Source organism: Hyla sarda, chromosome 5 (assembly GCF_029499605.1).
Source record: "Hyla sarda isolate aHylSar1 chromosome 5, aHylSar1.hap1, whole genome shotgun sequence".
NCBI lineage: Eukaryota > Metazoa > Chordata > Amphibia > Anura > Hylidae > Hyla > Hyla sarda.
In genome coordinates this window covers 204,673,769-204,697,062 of record NC_079193.1, presented here as the reverse complement: position 1 = coordinate 204,697,062, position 23,294 = coordinate 204,673,769, and the positions used below count along the sequence as shown (strand labels likewise).

At 42.4% G+C, this 23,294-nt stretch overlaps 2 protein-coding genes across 2 annotated transcripts in view; one reads left to right on the top strand and one right to left on the bottom strand.

Annotated features, from left to right (window-relative positions):
- Window positions 1-22,000, bottom strand: part of C5H5orf22 (chromosome 5 C5orf22 homolog) — a 60,263-nt gene extending 38,263 nt beyond the window's left edge. Inside the window, exons 1-2 of the mRNA XM_056520975.1 lie at window positions 21,566-22,000; window positions 15,431-15,576 (exon numbers count right to left, since the gene is read on the bottom strand). Coding sequence (XP_056376950.1) covers window positions 15,431-15,576; window positions 21,566-21,841 — 422 coding nt within the window. The 5' untranslated portion in view covers window positions 21,842-22,000. The remainder of the gene's footprint in view (window positions 1-15,430; window positions 15,577-21,565) is intronic.
- Window positions 22,001-22,153: 153 nt separating this feature from the next.
- The window catches only part of DROSHA (drosha ribonuclease III), a 261,155-nt gene continuing 260,014 nt past the window's right edge, over window positions 22,154-23,294 (top strand). Inside the window, exon 1 of the mRNA XM_056520973.1 lies at window positions 22,154-22,220. The gene's annotated coding sequence lies outside the window, so the exon portion shown is untranslated. The remainder of the gene's footprint in view (window positions 22,221-23,294) is intronic.

Sequence of the window (23,294 nt, the reverse complement as noted above, 5' to 3'; positions counted from 1 at the left end):
TACTTAAGCTCACACACTGATAAGATTGGCAGACAACTCAAATATTGGGGAATTCGGATCACAACAACTTTTCGTCTTCTATATGAAACAAATTATTTACCATTTATTAAACAATTACAATTAGAGTTGGAACAATATAGGAGAGTAGAGGTGTCCTGGTTCGGGAGAATTGCCGCTTTTAATATGATGCTACTAGCGAAACTTCTTTATTTATATCGGGTTCTCCCCATCAGGATTCCAATATCTTTTTTCAGGAAGGTTAAAATAATAATAATATCTCGGTATATTTGGTTAAACCATCAACCTAGAATAAAATACTCCTTGATGACTAGGTTAATGTTTTCCATTATTACATAGCATCAGTTGTAGCGCAGATTAAGGTACGGTGGACACGCTCCTACGATATTCACTGGGTGCAGATTGAACGAACATAGGTTAAGAATAACGATACCCATTGCCTATTTTTCTATCCATTTTGGAAAAAAGGGAAAATGAATGACATGCCCCCACTGATTGCTAATGGCATACGATGTTGGGAGTTATGTCATAAATTAACTGGATACATCTCACTGGAATATAGGGAACATACACATTTACAACTCCTCTGCTGTAATCTTGAAGATCTGGATATACGGGGGTGGGTAAAGATGGGTATAACACAACTCAAACATTTATACACAAAGGATACTATGATACCATTCTCAGAACTGCAGAATAAGGGTGTGTTCCCACCTGGCGCATACGCAGCATATTTCAGGCTGCACAAAATTTGCGGCAGCAGCGGGAAATATGGTACACTGTATATTCCCCGCTCACTAGACACACAGGACTTTCCTGGTGACAGCCCACTTTCCTGTGTGCAGCGAGTTTTGGAGGCGGAGCCAAACGTCCCAGACACGCCAGCACACGGATTTGACTCCAAAACTCACTACACGCATAGGGCTGCCACTGGAAAGCCCTGTGTATATAGGGAGCGAGGAATACGCAGCGTATTTCCGCTGCTGCGGCAAGTTTGCGCAGCGTGAAATACGCGGCGTATACGCCAGGTAAGAACGCACCCTAAATCTAGTTTATTATCACAGGAGATCTTTAGGTATTTAAAAATGATCCTTTAATTAGAATCACGTACTATTCCACGTTACTGCTGCCTGACTTCGTTTTTACATTTAAAGAATCCAACATCAAAAGGATCGGGCCAAATTTACGTGGTAATGAATAACCACGCTATGTTTCAGCATATAGGACCATACTTAGAATGGTAGCGAGACCCTTCTCAAATATATAAGGACCAAGAGTAGATTTACGAGTTTAAATTGGCCCCCTCCTCATTGTTAGCAGTATCCCATAGAGAGGCTATTGTTAAAACCAACTTGCGTTGGTATTATTCTCCCGACAGGCTTCTGCAAGTTTGGAGGAGTGTTGGCGAGAATGTGGAAGGACGGGATCTCTCACACATATTTTGTGGCAATCATTATTGGCGCAAAGTGGAATCATTATTAGCAAATATAACTCAGAATTCAACTACTTTTATCACCACAAAAAGCGCTATTATTACAAATTCAAGTATACCCAGTGAACTTGCGATTTCTGTTATGTAAAATCCTTGTGGTAGCAAAATTAGTGCTTTGTAGATATTGGAAGCAAGTTGCAGTCCCTAACATAGAAGATATATTAAATACAGTACAAAACTTATAAATGATAAACAATAACGATTGGGAATAATAAAACTACATCTTTCTACCAAAAGTGGGCACTTTGGAGGTTCGTAAATACTGTATATAAATTATGAAACACACCAAAAGAAATGAGAGAGGGTGACAGGAAAGACGGCGGTACCACTGATTGTTAGTTAAATATATAAGTATTGGTTGGAGTGTTGTTGAAATAGGTGATGTGTTATTGTAATTGTATATCATGAAATTAATAATAAAACCTAATGAAAGACAGGAAACAACTTTTGCCAATGTGTTCACGTACTGTGTCTAATTAGCGGTTCTGCAACTAATTACTGCATGTGTCTTTGCTGTGAAAAGCCGGCATTGCATGCTTTACAGCCATTCTGCCAATTCTGAAAATCACAAAAATGTGACTTTTTTTTTTTAAGTTCAATTTCAGAATTTCACACCTAAACACACAGAAATCAATCAAGCCTGGTGGAGCAGGAAGAAGCCATCTGGGACTACCCCAATGACTCATGGGGGGATCCTGCTTCATGGAAGACATTATACACACACCATAGGCTTAAACATATCAGTGTTCAGTAAATCTCATTTGCGTATGTTATGCCAGGGTCTCCTTGGAATATTCATTAGCTCATAACCTTTTTTTTATAGGATTGGATGCCGGTGGTCATGTTCACAGTCCATCGTACTAGGGCTTTGTGGTTTTGCTTGTACAAAGTTATTTTACTTGTTAAATGGGTTGATAAAGATGTATCTGATTTTACATGATATAGGTTGTGCACACCCGTTGCTGTAGTTCTCTCTAGCTATTTTTTTTATTCATGCTATAGGGTGCAGCATTCCATGTGTTATTATTTAGTGGTAACCATACTCCGTGTCGGTTCTTTTGTTATTTTATAGCGTATTCCCTTCAGCCATTTTTTTCAGATGTTAAAAAAACAAACAAATAAAAAAAAACTTGTAATGTCTGTACACTGCATGCTGTGTTATTCTATTCTGTACTAAATCAATTAGCCAGCTCTTTCGCCTCTCTTTAATGCTCAACTAAGATCTTATTTTATTTGATTTGAATTACATTTACTTCATTTTACTAGATTTTAGCTTAGATTTGTATTCAGAAGAGGTGAGAGAAGTGGTTCAATTGTTAAATTTTTAGTGTTGGATTTAGCATCTAAGGTAATTGATCAGATTGCTGTGTAATGTAATACATGAAAACACAAAGGTAGAGCAGTTTTAACCCCTTCCCGCAGAATGTCATATATAAACGCCGGGTTGTGCAGTGCGTTCGCGCATCCCGGCGTTTATAAATGACATGCAGTTAACCTGGCGCTGCACAGCAGCGCAAGGGTTAACAGGCAGAAATCCCGTGCCCAGCGGCGGGAGACAAGTTCTGCTTGACATCCCAGGACCATCTGTAATTGGTCCTGGGATTAGAGCCCTGTGATTGGTCCCTGTGGACCAATCACAGTGTATCAGTGTCTTTGTTACAATAACACCGGCTCCGAAGCTTTCAGTTCGTTCTGAACAGCGATCGGAGCCGGTGTTAGTGTTAGGACAGAAGAGTGTTAAAAAGCTTTTCTAAAAGCTAAAAATTTAAGTGGAAGTAAAAGAACCCCCCCTGTAGTGCCCCTTACCCTGCTGCTGCTGCCGCCGTCTGAAGTCTGCAGCCTGTCCGATCTGACAGGCTGCAGTGAAGATCCTAGTGACTGTCACTGTATATAACAGTGACAGTCTTGTATAAATCTGTGCCCCAGTAGTGCCCAGCAGTGCCCCCCAGTGCCCATCTGCTGCCTCCTAAGTCTGCAGCCTGTGCGATCTGACAGGCTGCAGTGAAGATCCTAGTGACTGTCACTGAATATAACAGTGACAGTCTAGTGCCCATCAGTGCCCATCAGTGTCCAGTAGTGCCCATCAGTGCCCATCAGTCTCCAGTAGTGCCCAGCAGTGCCCCTTCCAATTGCTGTCCTCCCTGTCTGAAGTCTGCAGCCTGTGTGATCTGACAGGCTGCAGTGAAGATTGTAACTTGTAACTGTAACTGAATATAGTTACATTCTACAGTACAGTACAGTAATAAAGTTTCAGTGCCCATCAGTGCCCCTTATCCTGCTGCTGATTCATTCATTCGTTCATTCATTCATTCATTCATTCGTTCATTCATTCATTCGTTCGTTCATTCATTCATCAGCTGTGAAGAAATTGAAGTCTGTCACTGACCATAACAGTGACAGTGAAGAATAATATAAAATACTGTCAGTGCCCCTGAAGTGACTGTCACCCTTTCATCCCATCACCACCTTGCACACCTCCATACTACCCTGTTACGTTTTTTCCTGGTGCGTCACTGATTAGTGACAGCAGTGACAGTTCGCCGCTGTTTTTTTTTTAGTTCTAGTGGCGCTTTTTGTTTCAGTTTTTCCGTTGTTATAAAAAAAAGTAAAAAAGTAAAAAAAATATATAAAAATATAAAAATACAAAAAAAATATTGTTCTAGTGTTGTACATCAGAGACACTTCGCCACTTATAGTGTCATCCAATATGTCAAGGCGTCGCATGTACAGCACTGAGGAGGCATATGCCTTCTTGGCATCTTCCTCTGGTTCAGATAGTGGTGAAGAGTTGTTATATTTGCCCTCTTCTTCTTCCTCTTCCACTGATTCTGACGAGGAACCTCCCCGCCACCGCCCTAGGCCAGGTCCTAGTACCAGTCCTAGTACCAATATTGAGCCAGGTCCTAGTGCCGTCTCTGAGTGGGCTCCAGCTTCAAACTTTATACCCAATTTGCCTGAGTTTGTGGCCACTGCAGGCATTCGTGTTGACACCGTGGGGTTGAAAGAAGCTGATTTTTTTCAGCTCTTCTTTTCAGAAGAGCTGATTAATTTGATAGTGGAGGAAACCAACCGGTATGCTGAGCAATTCATTGCGGCCAATCCACAGGCATATCATGCTAGGCCTTATCAATGGACGCCAACCAATGCACTAGAGCTCAAAAAATTTTTTGCCCTTTTGTTTAACATGGGCATAGTTAAAAAGCCCACAATTCGCTCCTATTGGAGTAATGATATGCTTTACCATACTCCACTGTACCGGTCGGTCATGCCAAGGAATCGGTTTGAAGCCCTCCTCAAATTTCTACATTATGCTAATAATGAAAATTGTCCACCTCCCAGTGATCCAAATTTTGATCGCATATATAAAATTCGGCCCCTTGTTAATTATTTAAATCAAAAATTTTCTGAAGTTTACACCCCAGAAAAAGAGATTGCAGTGGACGAATCTCTTGTGCACTTCAAAGGAAGGTTGCACTTTAGGCAATACCTGCCTAACAAACGGGCCAGGTATGGGGTAAAACTTTATAAGTTGTGCGAGAGCACAACCGGCTATACGCACAAATTCAGAGTCTATGAGGGGAAAGACTCTAAAATAGAGCCCCCAGAGTGTCCCCCCGTACTAAAAACAACGGGAAAAATAGTATGGGATCTAGTTCACCCCCTGCTAGATCAAGGGTATAACATCTACCTTGATAATTTTTACACTAGCGTCCCATTACTACAATGCCTGTTTGCCAAGGGGACTGTGGCCTGTGGTACCATCAGGCGAAATCAAAGGGATCTGCCTAAAATTTTTGTACGGCAAAAGTTGAAGAAGGGGGAAAGCAAGGCTGTGTGCAAGGACAACATGATGCTTGTGAAGTACCAGGACAAGCGTGATGTTCTTGTACTAACCACCTTACACCCAGACAGATCCACCCCTGTCCAAGTCCGTGGTACCACAGAGAGTGCCCCTAAACCGGTGTGTATCCAGGACTATAATAAGTTCATGGGAGGGGTGGATCTGTCAGATCAGGCCTTGCAGCCGTACACTGCCCTACGCAAAACTAAGACCTGGTATAAAAAATTGGCACTGCACCTCTTCCAAATTACCATGTACAATTCATTTGTGGTGTACAAACGTGCAGGAAATACATGCACATACCTGCAATTCCAGGAAAATGTTATTAAGGACTTTCTGTTTGGGGATCCGGAAGGGGAGGAAAGCAGAGCCACAGGATCGGAGAACAGAATAGTTCCAGGGCAACATTTTCCTGCGGTAGTTCCCCGTAGAGAATCGGGGAGTAGGCAACAGAAGCGGTGTCAGGTGTGCTCCAAGCGTGGCATTAGAAAATGCACTATATACCACTGTGAGACATGTCCCCACAAACCCGGTCTGTGCATTGAAGACTGTTTTAAAATCTATCACACAACATATGATATCTAATTTTGTCCCCTTTAATTATTTTTAGAATGACTTTGGATAACTCTACCCAATGCACCCTTGGAATGACATGTGAGCAATTCATTTATTTCCCCCTTTTTCTCCACTAAACTATTAAAAAAAATCTAATTGGCAAACCCCTAATAAAACTAAAAATTCCCATTATACCCCTAGATGAATACCTTGGCAGGTATAGTTTTATATTTTCAACATTTTGCTAAACCCTTAACAAAAAAAAAAATTCCATTATACCCCTAGATGAATACCTTGGCAGGTATAGTTTTATTTTCACTATCTTGCTAAACCCCTAAACAAAACTTAAAAAAATTTCCATTATACCCCTAGATGAATACCTCAGCAGGTTCCCGGGGTTCTGGCTCCATAGGGGCTTCCTAAATCCGACATGCCCCCAAAAAATTCTCTCTCCAAATTTTGCTCCTTCCCTTCTGAGACCTGTAGTTCACCAGCAAAGCATTTTACGTGCTTTTATGGGTTATTTCCTTGCTCAAGGGAAATGGGGCTACAAATTTTGGGGTAATTTTTCAGCTATAACCCCTTGTAAAAATGAAAAATTTGGGGAAAAACAAGCATTTTAGTGATTTTTTTATTTTATTTTTTACATATGCAAAAGTCGTGAAACACCTGTGGGGTATTAAGGTTCACTTGACCCCTTGTTACATTCCCCAAGGGGTCTAGTTTCCAAAATGGTATGCCATGTGTTTTTTTTTTTGCTGTCCTGGCACCATAGGGTCTTCCTAAATGCGGCATGCCCCCAGAGCACTTCCAAAAAGCCAAAATGTGACTCCTTCTCTTCTGAGACCTGTAGTGTGCCAGCAGAGCACTTTTCACCCCCATATGGGGTGTTTTCTGAATCGGGAGAAATTGGGCTTCAAATTTTGGGGGGCATTTTCTGCTTTAACCCTTTGTAAAAATGTCAAATTTTTGAGAAACCAAGCATTTTAGGTAAAAAATATATATTTTTTTTACATATGCAAAAGTCGTGAAACCCCTGTGGGGTATTAAGGTTCACTTTACCACTTGTTACGTTCCCCAAGGGGTTTAGTTTCCAAAATGGTATGTGATGTGTTTTTTTTTCCTGTCCTGGCACCATAGGGGCTTCCTAAATGCGGCATGCCCCCAGGGCAAAATTTGCTTCCAAAAAGCCAAATGTGACTCCTTCTCTTCTGAGACCTGTAGTGCACCAGCAGAGCACTTTTCACCCCCATATGGGGTGTTTTCTGAATCGGGAGAAATTGGGCTTCAAATTTTGGGGGGTATTTTCTGCTTTAACCCTTTGTAAAAATGTAAAATTTTTGAGAAACCAAGCATTTTAGGTAAAAAATATATATTTTTTTTACATATGCAAAAGTCGTGAAACCCCTGTGGGGTATTAAGGTTCACTTTACCACTTGTTACGTTCCCCAAGGGGTCTAGTTTCCAAAATTGTATGTCATGTGTTTTTTTTTCCTGTCCTGGCACCATAGGGGCTTCCTAAATGCGGCATGCCCCCAGGGCAAAATTTGCTTCCAAAAAGCCAAATGTGACATGCCCCCCAAAACCAAAAACCATTTCAGAAAAACTCACTCTCCAAAATCCCATTGTCACTCCTTCCCTTCTGAGCCCTATACTGCACCTGCCGAACACCTTACATACATATAAGTGATTTCCTTACTCGAGAGGAATTGAGTTACAATTTTTTTGGCACTTTTTCTCCTTTTACCCCTTGAAAAATTTCACAAACTGGGTCTACAAGAACAGGAGTGTGTAAAAATTGAAGATATTGAATTTTCTCCTTCAATTTGCTGCAATTCCTGTGTAACACCTAAAGGGTTAATACCTTCTGAATGTCATTTTGAATACTTTGAGGGGTGAAGTTTTTATAATGGGGTCATTTATGGGGTATTTCTAATAGGATGGCTCTTCAAATCCACTGAAGAATTCCCATTTTGAAAATTTGGAGAAAAATTGGAAAATTGCTGCTGAACTTTGAAGTTCTCTGAGGTCTTCCAAAAGTAAAAACATGTCAACTTTATGATGAAAATATAAAGTAGACAGTGTATATGTAAATCAATATATAATTTATTTGATATGACTATTTTCCTTATAAGCAGAGAGTTTCAAAGTAAAAAAAAAAAAAAAGCAAAATGTTAAAATTTTTCATCAAATAAATGATGCAAGTATGGACAAAAATGTACCAATGACAAAGTAGAATATGTCCCGAAAAAACATTCTAAGAATCAGAATACAAAGTAAAAGCATCCCAAAGGTCCTTAAGGGGTTAAGGTCACTGGTTCTCCTCCTGACTTAACCAAGATTACTTAAGCCCCATTACAAAGACCTCTTTAGCTATATGGACTAAATTTCTAGGCACTTTGTCTCCACTAGCTCAGGTGAGGGACATCCTTGGCCAACTTTCTGGAGAGCTTAGACATTCCTACCCCCCTAGCCTCCAGTCATTAACAATTCCTGCCTCACAACTCCTTAATGAGGACCGTTGCATAGCAGAGGATTCTGTTTTGACAACTACACTCAAATTTTCCTCCCTCAAACTTTCCCTCGATGGGTTCTACGAGATCGGCTCTCACCGAAATAGTAAAGAAAGAGTCTCGACGAACCCCTTTCATGGTTTGGTAAACTGTCCAGTCCCCCTCCTGACTCATTTTGGTCAAATCTAAAAACCTCCTCTCCATCCCTTCCCCCACAGACTCTCCAGATGTCTGAGAATTCAGGAAAATGGTTATAAGATACTGAGATACTAAGTAAAGAATCCCAGACATCACTTCTCATTTCTCACTCGCTAACAGAGGCACCCTCCATATCTGGTGGACCTGTCCTTTAGCTCAACAATAGTGGAGGGATATCTTCCATAGATGCAAATCCATCTGTTGCTCCTCTATTCGATGCTCCCCTGACATTGCCCTTCTTACTGTTAACACACCACCACACCCCCCCCCAACACATCCAGATCCTCCTCTTTTACCTCCTCACCGCGGCTAGACTTCTGTTAACCAAGCATTAGCTTTCCCCTCATCTCCCAGAAATCCAGCAATGGGTCCACAAGGTGGATCAGCTCTACTGTCTGGAAATCTCCCACTGGGAGTCTCGCACTAGCACTTCCTTCATTATAATCTGGCAACTGGAGGTGGTTTAAGAATTTCAAATAATACACAGCTCCTTCTCACTCTCTTTCTTCTCTTCTCAATGACACCCCCACCACCTTATACACCTTGGCATGGTCCGCCTTCCTCAATGTTTCCTCTCCTCAGTCTTTTCTCCATATCCATGGACAACACCACCTGTCCTTTTCATGCTTGGTCTAACTCTCAGTTTTTTATATATTGTTTGTACAACATTTATTGCTTTTGTTCCCCTTCCCTTGTCCCCGGGGAACCTTACCCTACACATTCATAAAGTTCCCCCTATTTTTCATCTACCAATGATATGTCCTTTGATTATTATACACCTTGCTCTGTATTGTCTTGCTTAAACATGTCCACACTATGGGGATTATCGATGTGCCTTTGCACCATGTATCTTGGTGAATGTACGGTAATTCCTGTTTAAAAATTTATTTTTAAATAAAAAAATAAATAAAAACAAAAACAACATGTGAGACAAAAAGTAACCAATGTCAAAGTTTGCCCAAGATGAAAAAGCCAGAGAGACAAAATATGTCTGGGCTTCAAACATATCGGAATACATAAAGGAGGACAAGGTATTAAGGCACATTTAGGAAGTCAGTAAGTCAAAAGGAAGCACTGAGAAGGGCTTGCAGGGCCTTTATGTATCTACATTAGCAGAACACAGTTTAACCGGGAATTAGTTAAAGGAGAACACCAGAATATAAAAACTGTCCCCCATACTGCCGGTAGTAAAAAAAAAATTAAGATGTACATACCTTCCTTCGCTCCCCCAGTGCCTCCGGTAACCGTCTCCGGTCTCCCCCGCGATCCTCTTCCTGGATGCTGGTGGTCGGCGACTCATACTGCATTCAGCCAATCACCGGCCGTAGCGAAGTCCCGGCTTGGCCGGCGATAGGCTGAGCGGCAGTGTGACGTTTTCGGCCCCGGCAGCAGGTGCCGGTGTAGTCAAGAATTTTGTGCCTTGAAGTGTTCTCACACAGCCGCTCAGCCTATCGCTGGCCGAGTCGGGACTTCGCTGCGGCCGGTGATTGGCACTATGACTCCCCAACCACCAGCAACCAGGAAAAGGATCGCGGCAGAGACCAGAGCCGGTTATCGGAGTCCCCGGGGGAGTGAAGGAAGGTATGTGCCTGTTTATTTTTTTACTGCCGGCAGTATACAATTTTTATATTCTGGAGTTCTACTTTAATTTCTAGCCAAGGTATGTGATTCAGGATGACTAAGGCCCTTAGGAAACCAAAGATCTTTAAAAAGGGCAAGGAAGATCCACCAACTATTCCGATTAAAGCCAGATACGAAGACATGTTCTTTTTTTCTAACCTATTTCTTTTTTCCAATTGCATTTCTTTTAATGCCATTTTGTGCGTTATTATGGGGTCTGCAATCTTGTCTGCGCTGTTTTTAACAACATTTAGCCATGTGTTTTACAGCGGCCCAGGGACCACATCCAACAATAGAGCGTACCTGTCTCAATTATTTGGTAACCACGGGGTTCCAGAGTAGCTTTCACCATTTCTGCCATATTTTCCCCTTCATCGCTCCTCATACAGACAGGGAGCAGTGCGTAGCTCTTATTCGACTGCTGTGACTGCTTCTCCTAATCCCTGTGAAGACTTCTGTGACAGGAAGCAATAATTGACTGCCCCATGCAGGACAATGTGAGAGGAAGCATAGATACCTACTACCAGTTCCCTGGGGGAATGTTTTAGGAACTGCACCTCTTAACAAGAAGATCCTGGTGCCAGTCTATATACATGCTGCCCCTGTTCCTGTGCTCTATCAATGGGACCATGGGAGATACCTAAATACAGCTTTCCCAGGGAATCCTATAGCAGCAGCCACCACACTGCTCCATTTACAGGGAGAGGCAGGGTATCTTTCTGGTGATTACATGGGGTCCCAGCATCAGTACCATCCTGGGGATAAGTTTTAAAGTAGTGAAGTATCCAATTAACCCCTTCATGACCCAGCCCATTTTCACCTTCATGACCTGGGCATTTTTTGAAAATCTGACCACTGTCACTTTAAACATTAATAACTTTGGAATGCTTTTACTTATTCTGATTCCGAGATTGTTTTTTCGTGACATATTCTACTTTATGTTATTGGTAAAATTTCACTGATATTTGTATCCTTTCTTGGTAAAAAATCAAAAAATTTCATGAAAATTTTGCATTTTTCTAACTTTGAAAGTCTCTGCTTGAAAGGAAAATGGATATTCCAAATAAATTGCATATTGATTCACATATACAATATGTCTACTTTGTGTTTGCATAAAAAAATTGACAAGTTTTTACTTTTGGAGGGCACCAGAGGGCTTCAAAGTTCCGCAGCAATTTTCCAATTTTTCTCAAGATTTTCAAAATCGTAATTTTTCAGGGCCCAGTTCAGGTTGGAAGTGGATTTTAAGGATCTTCATATTAGAAATACCCCATAAATGAGCACATTATAAAAACTGCACCCCTTAAAGTATTCAAAATGACATTCAGTAAGTGTTTTAACCCTTTAGGTGTTTCACAGGAATAGCAGCAAAGTGAAGGAGAAAATGCTAAATCTTCATTTTTTACACTCGCATTTTCTTGTAGACCCAATTTTTGAATTTTTACAAGGGGTAAAAGGAGAGAAATCACCCTAAAATTTGTAACCCAATTTCTCTCGAGTAAGGAAATACCTCATATGCGTGTGTAAAGTGTTCGGCGGGCGCAGTAGAGGGCTCAGAAGGGAAGGAGAGACAATGGGATTTTGGAGAGTGAGTTTTTCTGAAAGGGTTTTTGGGGGGCATGTCCCATTTAGGAAGCCCCTATGGTGCCAGAACAGTGGACCCCCCCACATGTGACCCCATTTTGGAAACTATACCCCTCATGGAATTTAATAAGGGGTGCAGTGAGCAACTGGCGTTTGACAGATATTTGAAACAGTGGACTGTGCAAATCAAAAATTTTATTTTTCATTTTCACAGACCACTGTTCCAAAAATCTGTCATACACCAGTGGGGTGTAAATGCTCACTGCACCCCTTATTAAATTCCGTGAGGGGTGTAGTTTCCAAAATGGGGTCACATGTGGATATTTATTGTTTTGCGTTTGTCAGAACTGCTGTAACAATCAGCCACCCCTGTGCAAATCGCCACAAATGTACATGGCGCACTCTCCCTTCTGGGCCTTGTTGTGCGCCCCCAGAGCACTTTGCGCCCACATATGGGGTATCTCCGTAGTCGGGAGAAATTGCGTTACAAATTTTAGGGGGTCTTTTTTCCCCTTTTACCTCTTGTGAAAATGAAAAGTATAGGGCAACACCAGCATGTCAGTGTAAAAAATTAATTTTTTACACTAACATGCTGGTGTAGACCCCAACTTCACCTTTTCATAAGGGGTTAAAGAAGAAAAAAAAAAAAATAATTTGTAAGGCAATTTCTCCCGAGTACGGCGATACCCCATATGTGTCCCAAAACTGTTGCCCTGAAATACGACAGGGCTCCAAAGTGAGAGAGCGCCATGCGCATTTGAGGCCTGAATTAGGGATTTGCATAGGGGTGGACATTGGGAATCATTGGCATAGAATACCCCTAACAGGGTGCCTCCAGCTGTTGCAAAACTCCCAGCATGCCTGGACAGTCAATGGCTGTCCGGCAATACTGGGAGTTATTTTGCAACAGCTGGAGGCTCCGTTTTGGAAACAGTAGCGTACCAGACGTTTTTCATTTTTTGGGGGGAGGGGGGCTGTGTAGGGGTATGTGTATATGTAGTGTTTTTTACTTTTTATTTTAGGTTAGTGTCAGTGTAGTATAGTGTTTTAGGGTACAGTCACATGGGCAGAGGTTCACAGCAAGTTTGCCGCTGGAAGTTTGAGCTGCAGCGCAAAATTTGCGCCATCTCAAACTTGCAGCACTCACTGTAAACCTCCGCCCATGTGAGTGTACCCTGTACATTCACATTGGGGTAAGGGGGCAAACATCCAGCTGTTGCAAACTCCGAGCATGCCCTTTGGCTGTCCGTGCATGCTGGGAGTTGTAGTTTTGCAACAGCTGGAGGAACACTGGTTTGGAAACACTAAGTTAAGTAATAAACTTTCAAGTGTTTTGCAACCAAACTTAGTGTTTCCAAACCAGTGTGCCTCCAGCTGTTGCAAAACTACAACTCCCAGCATGCATGGTCTGTCAGTGCATGCTGGGAGTTATAGTTTTGCAACAATTGCAACAGCTGGAGGCACTGAGGTAGGAAACGGACAATGTTTCCCAACTAGTGTGCCTCCAGTTGTTGCAAAACTACAACTCCCAGCATGCCCAGACTGCCCAGGCATGCTGGAAGTTGTAGTTCGGCAATATCTGAAGGATCACATGTTGCCAAACTACAACTTCCAGCATGCTTGGGCAGTCTGGGCATGCTGGGAGTTGTAGTTTTGCAACATCTGGAGGTCCACAGTTTGGAGACCACTGTATAATGGTCTCCAATCTGTGCTCTTCCAGATGTTAGAGAACTACAACTCCCAGCATGCCTGGACAGACTGAGCATGCTGAGATTTGTAGTTTTGCAACATCTGGAAGAGCACAGATTGGAGACCATTATACAGTGGTCTCCAAACTGTGGGCCTCCAGATGTTGCAAAACTACAACTCCCAGCATGCCCAGAAAGCCAAAGGCTGTCTGGGCATGCTGGGAGTTGCAGTTTTGAAACTCTCAGAGGCAGCAGTGAGATCGCTTTACGGCGATCTCACTGCTGCCAATGAAGATGCCGCACTGGTGCTGCAAACTCACCTCCGGGACGCAGCTCCGCCGGGACCGCATGGAGGACGCCGGGACCGCCCGGGACACCGCTCGGACGGGTAAGTGACGCCGGGGGACGGGTCAGGGACACTTAGCAGAGCGGTGTGTGTCCCGATCCCCGTGATCCAGACTCACACACCGCGCTGCTAAGTATTTTCATAGTGAAACGCTGCTATCAGCTAGTCAGATTTGACCAGCTGATAGCAGCGATCGCTGGGGGGGGGGGGTGGGGTGGGAGATGAAACCCCCCGTGGTCGCACGGTAAGATGGCTGGCTATCAGTGATAGCCACCATCTTTCCGGGCGCTGCGGGATGCCGCGAGTAGCGGCAGTAATGTTCATGACGTACCTGTATGTCATGGGTCGGGAACACCTTGCCACCCATGACGTACAGGTATGTCATAGGTCGGGAAGGGGTTAAAATGATTTCCCCCTTCCCACCCAGGAAAAATTTGTGCTGATGCCCATGGGTGGACCCACTGTAATTTATATAATGGTTTCAACTTTTAACGTAATCCTGTCTGTGCTGAAAAAAAAAAAAAAGGAAATAATCTGTACAGAACAGGAAGTATCGTCTTAGTTTTAGGCCTACTGGCAAGTGCAAGATTTCAAAATTATTATAAGATAATAGAAAAATAGAAATTCAGAAAAAAAAATCTTAAATTTTTTAAAAATATGGTTGACATAGAAACCTGATTTAAACAATTTTCTGATGACAGAGCACCACATGCATCTACTGCGTAAACTACAAATGCAATAAGTGTAGCAGTGTACTGTGACACATAGGTCCCCACACAATATAACCAAAAGGGAGACAGAAGTCATGCCTCCATTTTCAAACTACCAAGTGTTGTAGTTGATATTACCAAGATTACAAGTGTGGGATGTAGCAGTAGTTCTATCTGTATATTACTGCTCATGTTTCAGACACAGATTCTGTACAGTGTATTAAATCATTTTATTCTGTTCCAGACAGGTAACATGGTGTGAACACAGATTTTTCGAGTTGGGGAGGACCATTCTAAATTGACGCTTGCTTTAAAAACCTATTATATTTGATCAATGTGTGGGCAGGGCTTAAGGGGGTACTTCACTGCCGCAGCATTCAGAACATTGTGTTCCCAACGCTGGGTGCAGGCTGCGGGGGGCCACGCCACACCCCTCGTGATGTCATACTACACTCCTCAATGTAGGCTTACATTGAGGGGGCATGGCCATGATGTCACGACCCCCGCAGCCAGAGTTCTGAACACAATGTTTCGAAAGCTAGGGCAGTGGAGTACCCCTTTAAACATCCATGTGGCCCTCTATCATCCTCTTTAACACAGGGATATGTGCAGCCATGCAATTTTTTTTACCTTATAAAATAATGTGAACCTGCCGAAGTGATCGCTGGTCACAAGGCAATAGTGGCCTCTGACTGATAAACGCCTTGTGTAACAGGGCCCTTAGCTAACTTGTATGAACAGATCTATGATAAGCAATAATATGAAATATGGCCATATACTCCAGGCTAGACGTAATCTTCTACCTAAAAGGAAATGTCAATCCCCAATACAATAACAATTAACATGAAAAGCAGCGGAGCCTCACCTGAACAAGGCTTCTTTGTCAAACACAGTATCTGCAGGCATGTTTACTGGTATCAGGAGATCTGGGTGAGAATCGAAGTGAACAAAGCTAATATTACTAGCAGGCAAGTGCTTCGATCCAATAGCTCGATAGATAAATGGCAGCACCTGGGGAAAAACAACAAAAATTATTTGTTCATAGTTCCTGTAATAAACTGCTCCCAATAATGGATAACTTGTGGGAACAGCACATGTGCAGGTTATTCCTTATCTACCTTGTCTGGAGGATGCAACAGAATCAGTGTCGCTGTTTATTGTATTCAAATTTACAAACAGGTATAATATGAAACAATTACATAGTACTATTCATTTACATTCATGTCATACATTTATAACATGATTACTTATTTAAATGTATTTATAAAAAATAAAAAAAACATGCTAAAAATTTCTAACCTCCAGTCAGTGGATCCAGGAACACCAGACCCTCCTGACCATTTTCCTTGAAGAAGCACTCTGGTTTTCATGGCCCGGAAAATTTTTATTTCTGGCTCATATTTTTTCCTCCTCACATTCAAAAAACCCATAATTTTTTTCTTCCCACTGACAAAAGGTGTATAATGGTACATTCACACGAACAGATTTACAACGTATTTTACGCTGCGGATCCGCTGGTCAAGGCCCCGCTCTATGCTGTCTTTACATGTGCCTGCTCGTAGCGGCAATACGCCACGACGAGCAGACACCCTGCAGCGATGTGCGCGGCGTACTCATATCGCGGCCGCTCTCCCTGCTCTGAGCTAGGCAGAGAGCTCCTGCGATGTGCGAGTATACAGCAACTCACACATCGCAGTGTGTCTGCTCGTAGCTGTGTATTGCCGCTACGAGCAGGCACATGTAAAGACAGCATCGAGCGGGCCTTCACCAGCAGATCCGCAGCAAAATACGCTGCGAAAATACGCTCGTGTGAACGTATCCTAAGGGTGTTTTTTTCTTTATTTTGCAAAACAAGTTGACCTTTTCATTGGTGCATTTTATTTTATCATAAAGGCAGAAAAAAAAAAATGTCGTGCAAAATTTTAAAAAGACAATTATTGTTTGGTATTCCTAATATGGTAAAACTGACATGAAAAACTCATTCTATGGGTCATTATGATTGCAATGATACAAAACTTGGATCATTTTAGTTTCATTTTATGGTAAAAAAAATAAAAATGATAATAATACACCTTGACCCCTATAACTTTTATATTTCCACCCACAGAGCTATTTTTTGTGGCATGAAGTTTAGTTTCTAACGGTACCACCTTTGTGTAGTTAATGGTTTTTGATCATTTTTTTTTCATCGTTTCTGGGATGTGATAAAAAATTAGCAATTTTGGGTCTGGGAATTTTTTTTGCGCATATTCTATTGACCATGCAGGAACAGGAATGTAATAATTGAATAGTTTGGCCAATTACGCATGCTGCGATACCAATATGTTGAAGTTGAGTTGTTCTTTTTTGTCTGGCCACAGTGCTCTCTGCTGACACCTGTCTGTGTCTCAGGAACTGTCCAGAGCAGGAGCAAAATCCCCATAGCGAACTTCTCCTGTTCTGGACAGTTCCTGACATGGACAGAGGTCTCAGCAAAGAGCACTGTGGTAAGACAGAAAAGAACACACTCAACTTCAGCAGCTGATATGTACTGGTTGGATTAAGATTTTTTTTTTAAATAGAAATAATTTACAAATTTGTTTAACTTTCTGAGCCAGTTGATATGAAAAAAAAAAATCCCTTTAATGGTGTTTAACGGTATTAAAGCTGTACAACTGGAGACAGAACTTCCTGCTCCATCTCAATAGCATACATGTTAGGCACCAAATTCAAAATGAAGGTAATTTAGAATTTTTCATATATGTGAATAAAGCATTACAGGTACACTATAATGCATATATATAATGCACTTTATTATACACGTATGCATATGTCCTGGTTGCTGACATGTTCATGCCTCTGGATGTATGCATACGTCCTGGTGATATCCTGCTCTGCTCAATGCGCTGCAGGAGATCACAGCCGGGGTCCCGCTGCAGTTGTGGAGACTGGGACCGTGCTGGTCTGGGCAGCATTTACTCCATAGATGCTGTGATCAGTCCTGATAACGGAATCTATGGGATTCACAGGGGGAGGGATCTCCCCCTGTCCACCATCAGTGATCACAAAATACGAACGTGGGAGCCTGTTGGTTGCCACGGCGGCAAGAGGCCAGCTGATGGACTCATGTCTGCCTAGTACGGCAGCCTAAGAGGTCCAGCTATAGGCTGGATCACACAGGCTGCATGTCACTGTGATACTGACTGTTATACTGTGCTGCAGCATAGTATAATCTGGAAAAAGTGTCAAATATAAAAAATAAAGTTTTTTCAATAAATGAATGAAGTGTAAAAAAAATAAACCCTATATTATATTTAACCCCATAACGACACAGGACGTAAGTGTACGTCCTGGTGAGCTGGTACTTAATGCACCAGGACGTACATTTACATCCTATACATAAGCGCGAGCATCGGAGCGATGCTCGGGTCATGTGGGGCCGTTCCCGGCTGCCGATAGCAGCCAGGCACCTGTCTGTAATGGCCAACATTGGCGATCACGGGGATGTCCGCCATTAACCCCTCAGATGCCATGATCAATACATATTACGGCATCTGCAGAAGTGCAGCACTTAATGTGGACAATCACTTAATGTGGCCACGGCAGCGCTGCGATCCAATCATCTGTAATGGCGGATGGAGGTTCCCTCACCTGCCTCCGTCCGTCTCCCGACGTCTCCTGCTCTGGTCTGAGATCGAGCAGACCAGAGCAGAAGATGACCGATAATACTGATCAGTGCTATGTCCTACGCATTGCAATGAACAGTATTAGCAATCAAATGATTACTATAGATAGTCCCCTATGGGGACTATTAAAGTGTAAAAAAAAAAATAAAAGCAAAAAAAAAAAAAATAAGTGAAAGATCCCCTCCCCCAATAAAAATGTAAATTGTCCGTTTTCCCCCATTTTACCCCCAAAAAGTTTTTTTTAATAAACATATTTGGTATCGTCGTGTGTACACATCTGAACTATTAAAATATAAGATGTTAATTATCCCATATGGTGAACGGCATGAACATAAAAAAAAAAAATCCAAAGTTGCTGCTTTTTTTTTTAATAACATTTCATTACAAAAAAAGAAATTGATAATAATTGTATTAAAAGGTTTTAGATATGCAAATGTGATATAAAAAGAAAAAAAATTTACAGATCACAGCGCAAAAAATGAGCCCTCATACCGCAGCTTATACAGAAAAATGAAAAAGTTAGAGGTCAGCAAAATAGAGGGATTTTAAACGCTCTAATTTGGTAAAAAAGTTTGCGATTTTTACTTCAGCTGTATAATAATAGAAATGTATGTAATCATGGGTATCATTTTAATCGCATTGACCCACAGAATAAAGAAAACAGGTCTATTTTACCGTAAAGTGTACAGCATGAAAACGAAACCTTCCAAAATTTGCTAAATTGCGGTTTTCTTTCCCATAGAAATAGTATTTTTTGGTTGTGCCATACATTTTATGGTAAAATTAGTGATGTCATTACAAAGGACAACTGGTCACACAAAAAACAAGCCCTCATACTAGTCTGTGGATGAAAATATAAAAGAGTTATGATTTTTAGAAGGCGAGGAGGAAAAAATGAAAACGCAAAAATCATTACCGACATCTCTCAAGCTCATGCACAGTGCAGCGAGGTGTACTCTGCCCTACTTCATTGCTTCAAGGTGCATGCCCAAGAGATTAGGAGAAGGGGGTAAAGTAATGCTGTAAATTAAATTGCCAGGGTCGCTGCAACAGTAAGTTAAAAAGGAAACTGACAGCCGGTTTACCCACACCAAAGACCGCCGGTGCCGCCAGCTTCTCTCCCCCCGCCTGTCCTGGGGTCCTGAGTCCAACCACCGCCACTGCCCGATTGCCTCCCCTCTGGCCAGAGACCTCCGCTGCCTCATTGCCTCCCCCATCCCCGTTTTATAATTACCTGTTCCCGGGGTCCTCGCTACTTCTGGCTCCAGCGGCGTCCTGAGCTGTCACTGTGCGCCGGACCACTGACAGTGATGTCGCGTTGAGGACGTCATTTGTCATTGCGCAGCACACAGCAACAGCGCAGGACGCAGCATGAGCCAGAAGTAGCGGACACTGGGAACAGGTAATTATAATTATATCCCCAGGCCGGCGAGTCTGTTCATGGTGAAGGCCAGGCTGGTGACAAAGGACAGCACTCCTCCGATGTCCGGGTACAGCATGCTCTGGCCGCAGGGTAGCAGAGTGCAGGGCTGCAGAGGGGCGGCTGGGGCTGAACTCACTCAGCAGCTGCTCCATCTCCATTGTACAAAGTGGCGGGGTTGGACTCAGGACAGCGGCGGTGGTGGGACTCAGGACAGGCAGGGGGAGAGAAGCGGGTGGCGGCGGCAGTCTCTGGCCCTGCAAAAGCCGCTGCAGTCCATTGATTTAAAGCACCCGGGGGGATTAAAATGCACGGAATATCGGTATAAGTTATTTGGCTATCGGCCTGAACGTTCACAGGTTATCGGCTCTAAAGAAAAAAAAAATCAATATCGGTCGATCCCTACTATAAACTCCATGTATCGGCAAATTGGCTGTCAGTTTCCCTTCATAGGCATTGTCAGACCCACACCCACAGTAAATAAAATGCACTGTCAACCCCCCAGTATATAGAAAAAATAAAAAGCATTGCCAGACCCCTCATTGTCAGAGGAGGGCACGAGATCAAGTGGGGAATGCGCATAGTACGTTTTTTTTTCTTTCTTTTGTTTCTCTGTGTGTGTATTAGTTTTGTTGACATCTGCAAGTTGTTAGTTGCCTTGGCGATTATTTTAGTAGCCATCTTAAAGGGAAACTGTCACTAAACCTCCCCCCAGGTAATGGCTGGTAGTGCGGGGGACGCTGATCAATATGATGCCTACCATGCCTGGATCCGTCCAGCTGTTTGCCTGTTATCTTCATTTTTTCCATATATGCAAATCATCATCTAACTGGCATGGGTGGGGTTACTGCCTTCATCTGGCACTGTGACGTTACTGACAGTTTTCCTTTAAGCCCTGACCTCGCATGCTTTTCTTTCTTGAAGGGATGATACCATGCAACTGTGTACGTGCCCAGATGAAGTAAAGGTGCATAGGAATAGGGTCCTTTATATGGGAAGATGAACCTCCTGTATGACCACCAATCAATGATACGGACCCTCAAGTGCCTTCACTTTACGCCAATGTTTCCAACCAGGGAGCCTCTAGCTGTCACATAACTACAACCTTTAGCATGCCTGGACAGCATTTTGCTTAGAGTTTTGCAACAACTAGGAGCACACTGGTTGGAAAATACTGCTTTACACTAGGATTTTTTCCCCATCAAGTTCACTCCCCCCATGATAAACCATCAACTGCATTAATTTTTATTATTTTTTTAGTTTTCTACCTTGATATTGTGCTGTATATTCTGCTCAGTCAGATTCACAGACTGGGAAGACATCATCTGAAGCCATACAGGGGAGAACTTTTGCCCTCTCTGCTATGCTGATTTGAACACACAGCCTAGAACAGTTCAGTGTGAGATGAGCCGTGACAGGCTGAGACTGCACCCCCAGGCTCTGTACTCTACAGTGTGCTCAGATCTGCCCAGCAGCTGCAAAAGGGAGTAAAAATATCCAGCACAATGTTTAGCACTATGCACTAAAGGCATCATGACTCTACAGCAGTGTTTCACAACCATGGAGCCTCCAGCTGTTGCAAAACTACAAACTCCCATGGCTGTCTAGGCTTGGAGGGAGTTGCGGTTTTGCCACAGCTGGAGGCACCCTGGTTGGGAAGCCATGCTCTACAGCAGTGGTCTTAAACCTGTGAACCTCCAGATGTTGCAAAACTACAACTCCCAGCATGCCCCCACAGCGAGTTGTAGTTTTGCAACATGTGGAGGTCCGCAGGTTGAAGACCACTGCTCTATACACTGTGCTGAGGTCCCATCCACCTGCATTTCCTGAGTTTTGCCTCTGCAGGCAGGACCAGAAGGAGGACCCCTGGTGACCAAACTCATTGAGGAGATGTGGAGGAGAGCAGGGTACCTACATCATGGTGGTCCTCCACCACCCACACAGGGAGCTCCGGGTACTTCCTCAGCCCTCCTCTGTGGTGCTGACTCATCTCCAGACAGGCGGCCGCTGTGCGCCTTATAGAACCTCCACTTCTGCCTTCAGACAGGACACAGTCGGCCACAAGCCCCGATTGGTTGGCTAGGAAGAGCACGCCGACAGGAACTCCACAGCAACCTGACCCTCCTCCTCCGAACGCCTGGCCACCATCTTTACTAGGGGCATATTCCTCAAGATGTTTAGTAAATGACATAAATAACGGAACGGCCGTGTATATCCTCCTGGTGACATGGACCAGACAGAACCAGGTTTATCCCTGTTATATTATTTTCCGTCATAATAAGTAACTTTACAGAGTTATTGACCTCAAGAAGCTTTAGTTAGCAGTAATGCATAAGTGCCGCAAAATGTATATTATACACAGCATGCTAATGTAGTAAAATTTGCCCATCGTAAACATGGCGGCTCCGTGATTCTAAGGGACTTGCGTTTATTGGTCCGTGGTGTCACGTGCATGATTGACACCAATCTTTACCAATTGACGATAGAGATTCCGCCACGTGACTTCTCCCAGGTTCAGAGTAAGTAGGCGGGACATCCAGTGCTTGTGCTGCCTGCTCTATGTGTGTAGGGTGAGTGTAAAGGTTTATTAATATAAAGTATAACAAGCGTATGATGTGCTCTTATTATATTATATGATATAACATGAGTGTCCTATGCTCCTATTATATGATAGAAGATGAATGTGATATTATATGATATAACATGAGTGTGATATTATATGATATGATATAACATGAGTGTGATGTGCTCTTATATTATATAATGTGTAATATGCTCCTATTATATGATAGAAGATGAATGTGATATTATATGATATAACATGAGTGTGATGTGCTCTTATTATATTATATAACATGAGTGGACTATGCTCCTATTATATGATATAACATGGGTGTGATATGATATAACATGAGTGTAATATGCTCATTGTATGATAGAAGATGAGTGATATTATATGATATGTGTGATGTGCTCTTATATGGCTGCTCTGTGTGAATGGTGAGCGTGATATGCTTATATTATATAAGATGAACATGATTTGCTCTTATGATACAACATGAATTAGATATTATGTACTCTTATTATATCATAGAATGTCTTGGCTGCTCTGTGTGTATGGTGAGTGTGATATAACATGTGTGATAAGATGTGCTTTTATTATATGGTATATAACATCCTAGCTGCTCTGTGTATGGTAAGTGTGATGTGCTTTTATTATATGGTATATATCATCCTAGCTGCTCTGTGTATGGTAAGTGTGATATAACGTGTGATGTGCTTTTATTATATGGTATATAACATCCTAGCTGCTCTGTGTGTATGGTAAGTGTGATATAACATGTGTGATAAGATGTGCTTTTATTATATGGTATATAACATCCTAGCTGCTCTGTGTGTATGGTAAGTGTGATGTGCTTTTATTATATGGTATATATCATCCTAGCTGCTCTGTGTATGGTAAGTGTGATATAACATGTGTGATATGATGTGCTTTTATTATATGGTATATAACATCCTAGCTGCTCTGTGTGTATGGTGAGTGTGATATAACATGTGTGATAAGATGTGCTTTTATTATATGGTATATAACATCCTAGCTGCTCTGTGTGTATGGTGAGTGTGATATTACATGTGTGATGTGC